The sequence below is a fragment of the Oncorhynchus mykiss genome, chromosome 30, assembly GCF_057628025.1.
Source record: "Oncorhynchus mykiss isolate SJ-2025 chromosome 30, ASM5762802v1, whole genome shotgun sequence".
NCBI classification, from domain to species: Eukaryota; Metazoa; Chordata; class Actinopteri; order Salmoniformes; family Salmonidae; genus Oncorhynchus; species Oncorhynchus mykiss.
In genome coordinates, this window is record NC_143051.1 from 36,330,001 (window position 1) to 36,332,500 (window position 2,500).

Sequence of the window (2,500 nt, forward strand, 5' to 3'; positions counted from 1 at the left end):
AAACCCTTTGAACCACCCGAAACAGCCCCTAACAGTGTATTCTCGACTCAACCCGCTCTGACAGTCAATAACCCGTACTATTGACGAAGACAGGTCTGACACTAGCTACATTACTTCATCCCAGCCAGAGGAGAATCCACTATAAAGGGTATTATTTTGTCAGAGGGAGAGCTAGGGTTCAGGACAGGTGCCCAGCAGCTATCCTAGCTCACCTAGCTGGGTCTATAGCGCAGACTACTTCAATCAGAGGTAGGACTCTTACTTCACACACGGTTTACATGAAACCAACATTTCAGGCTAGTTACGTGATGAAACTAAGCTGTACTGGAGGAAAATAAAGGGGGGGGGGGGGGGGGGGTCACGCCCTTGGCACCAAATGAAAATAGCCCACACTCACCCCGTTCACTCTCCTAAACTAAATACCATGAATGTTTTAGCTAGCTAGAGAAGGAGTAAATATATACCCAGTTGACTCACCTAGCCTGTACGTCTACAACTGCCGATTACTTTGGATAAAAACATCTGCTAAATGGCCATGTGATTTGATTATGATTAAATCAAGTTAGCTTAGCAGGGAAGTCTGCATCTTCTACAGTGATGTTTAAAGGCCCGTCGGGTAGCCGTTTGACTCCCCTAGAACCTAGTCTATAGCAGGTCTTCTAATGATTGGAACCTGAGGAAGCAAAGGGCCTCCCTCCTCCTTTCCCGTCTCCTCCCTCTCACTCTCTCTCGCTCTCTCTCTCTCTCGCTCTTTCTCTCCTCTCATCTCTATTTCTGAACGAGAGAGTCACCCCTCAATGATATCCTGTCTCTCTGATGTGCTTGGCCTCGTTCAACCTCCCGTCACCAGCTTTATTCCCTCAAAACTCAATTTCCACATCCCTAACCCCGGGGCATGTGTGTGTGTGTGTGTGTGTGTGTGTGTATACTTGTGGGTGGTCAGAGTGTGTGAGGGAGGGGAAAGAGTGTGTGTGCGTGTGCGTACATGCGAGCGTGTGTGTGTGAGTGTGTGTGTGTGTGTGTGTGTGTGGGTGGGTGGGTGCACATTGCGGCCTAACATTGTTTTGGGTCAAATCCATTTTGAATTTCAATTTCATAATTCGTCCTTTCCAAAAATTGTATTTTGTCTCTCAGTTCATTAGCTAGCTGGATGTCAGGATTATTTCCTGTATCAACTGGGTTCAAACAGTATTGCTTCCAGGCCGGCTGTGAACGTGCGGTGCGTCGGTGCGGCGCGGGTTACCTGCAGTAGCAATCTCTCATCTCCCTCTATGACAGCCTGGTTCCACTGGATGACATCAGAGAAGGGCAGCTCCCAACCATTACTGAGCAACACTGGAATACACGCCGCCTAGACGGAGAGAGAGAGAGAGATAAAGAGCGAGCGAGTGGAAACAGAAGGAGAAAGGCTGAGTCAGTGTGACAAGCGGACAAAGACAGGCAAACGGACAGGGTAATTGGTAATGCTACCGTTGTCCATGTGCTCTGTTTGTGGTAGACGTTCAATAAAAATATGTTGTCTAGATTTCCAGTCTTCGTCTCTGACACATAGCACCGTACGCTAGCAGGTGGTACTTCAATAAGGCAGTCTGAGAAGATAATGAAATCAATGACGCAGTGTGTGTGTGAGACACTCTCTTGGGGAGGTTGCATGGGGCACAGCTACTGTCTTGCCAGTCCCAGGAGCCCTTTGGGGCCCTAGAGAGAAAGAGACAAAACTTCTGCTGCGTCACTCCCTCACACACACCGATTTAACAAACTCCTAGTCTGCTAATTAAGTACACTCCACAGGGAGGATGGAGAGAGGGAGGGAGTAGGAGAGAAATGGGGAGAGGAGGGGGGATAACAGTTTGATGTTGCCATATCCCCTTGTTTACTGACAGCCGGGGTTTTGATGTTGTTGGACTTTTCTTTTTTCAGCTCTCTCCTTCTCTCTCTGCTGCGGTCCTGGCTGTTGGTTTTATTTCTTTTTCTAATTAAATCACAGGAGAGCAGCCAGAACCAGCTTCAGACTGAGATCAGATGACTTCCCCCTCTGGCGGTCTGAAGCTCCACTAGTTGCCTCACCAGAGACCGGCCCTCACTCAGGCAGCCATGTAGACAACGCTAAGATACACTAGGCTACGCTCCAGGTAACAGGGTTGAGGCCTCCAGAGTTGACGTGAAGCCTGGGGCTCGCCTGAGCCACTTCCCCAGAGATGAGGTGCTTTGAGGCGGACTGACTAAGAAGTATTCCTCTGACTGCATCCCAGTGCTCAGCATGTGGGAATATGTGTTGTTGTTTTTTGGTTGTTTGCATTGGGAGATGAAGAGAGGAGCATCAGGGGTAGTGTGTGTGTGTGTGTGTGTGTGTGTGTGTGTGTGTGTGTGTGTGTGTGTGTGTGTGTGTGTGTGTGTGTGTACTCAGGCATTTGTCCGTGTGTGTGTGCCCCCGCAGGAGTGTATGCACCGAGAGTTGGAACGCTGGCAGTAAGTTTCATACCACACGGGTAATTGCACA

The 2,500-nt window shown here is 49.1% G+C and overlaps 1 protein-coding gene across 8 annotated transcripts in view; it reads right to left on the reverse strand.

Annotated features, from left to right (window-relative positions):
• Positions 1-2,500, reverse strand: part of LOC110488385 (exostosin-1c) — a 102,631-nt gene that overhangs the window by 10,298 nt on the left and 89,833 nt on the right. For all 8 annotated transcript variants that reach the window (XM_090228177.1, XM_036970807.2, XM_036970808.2 and 5 more), the window contains exon 4: positions 1,244-1,351. In XM_090228177.1, the coding sequence (XP_090084303.1) occupies positions 1,244-1,351 (108 nt within the window). The remainder of the gene's footprint in view (positions 1-1,243; positions 1,352-2,500) is intronic.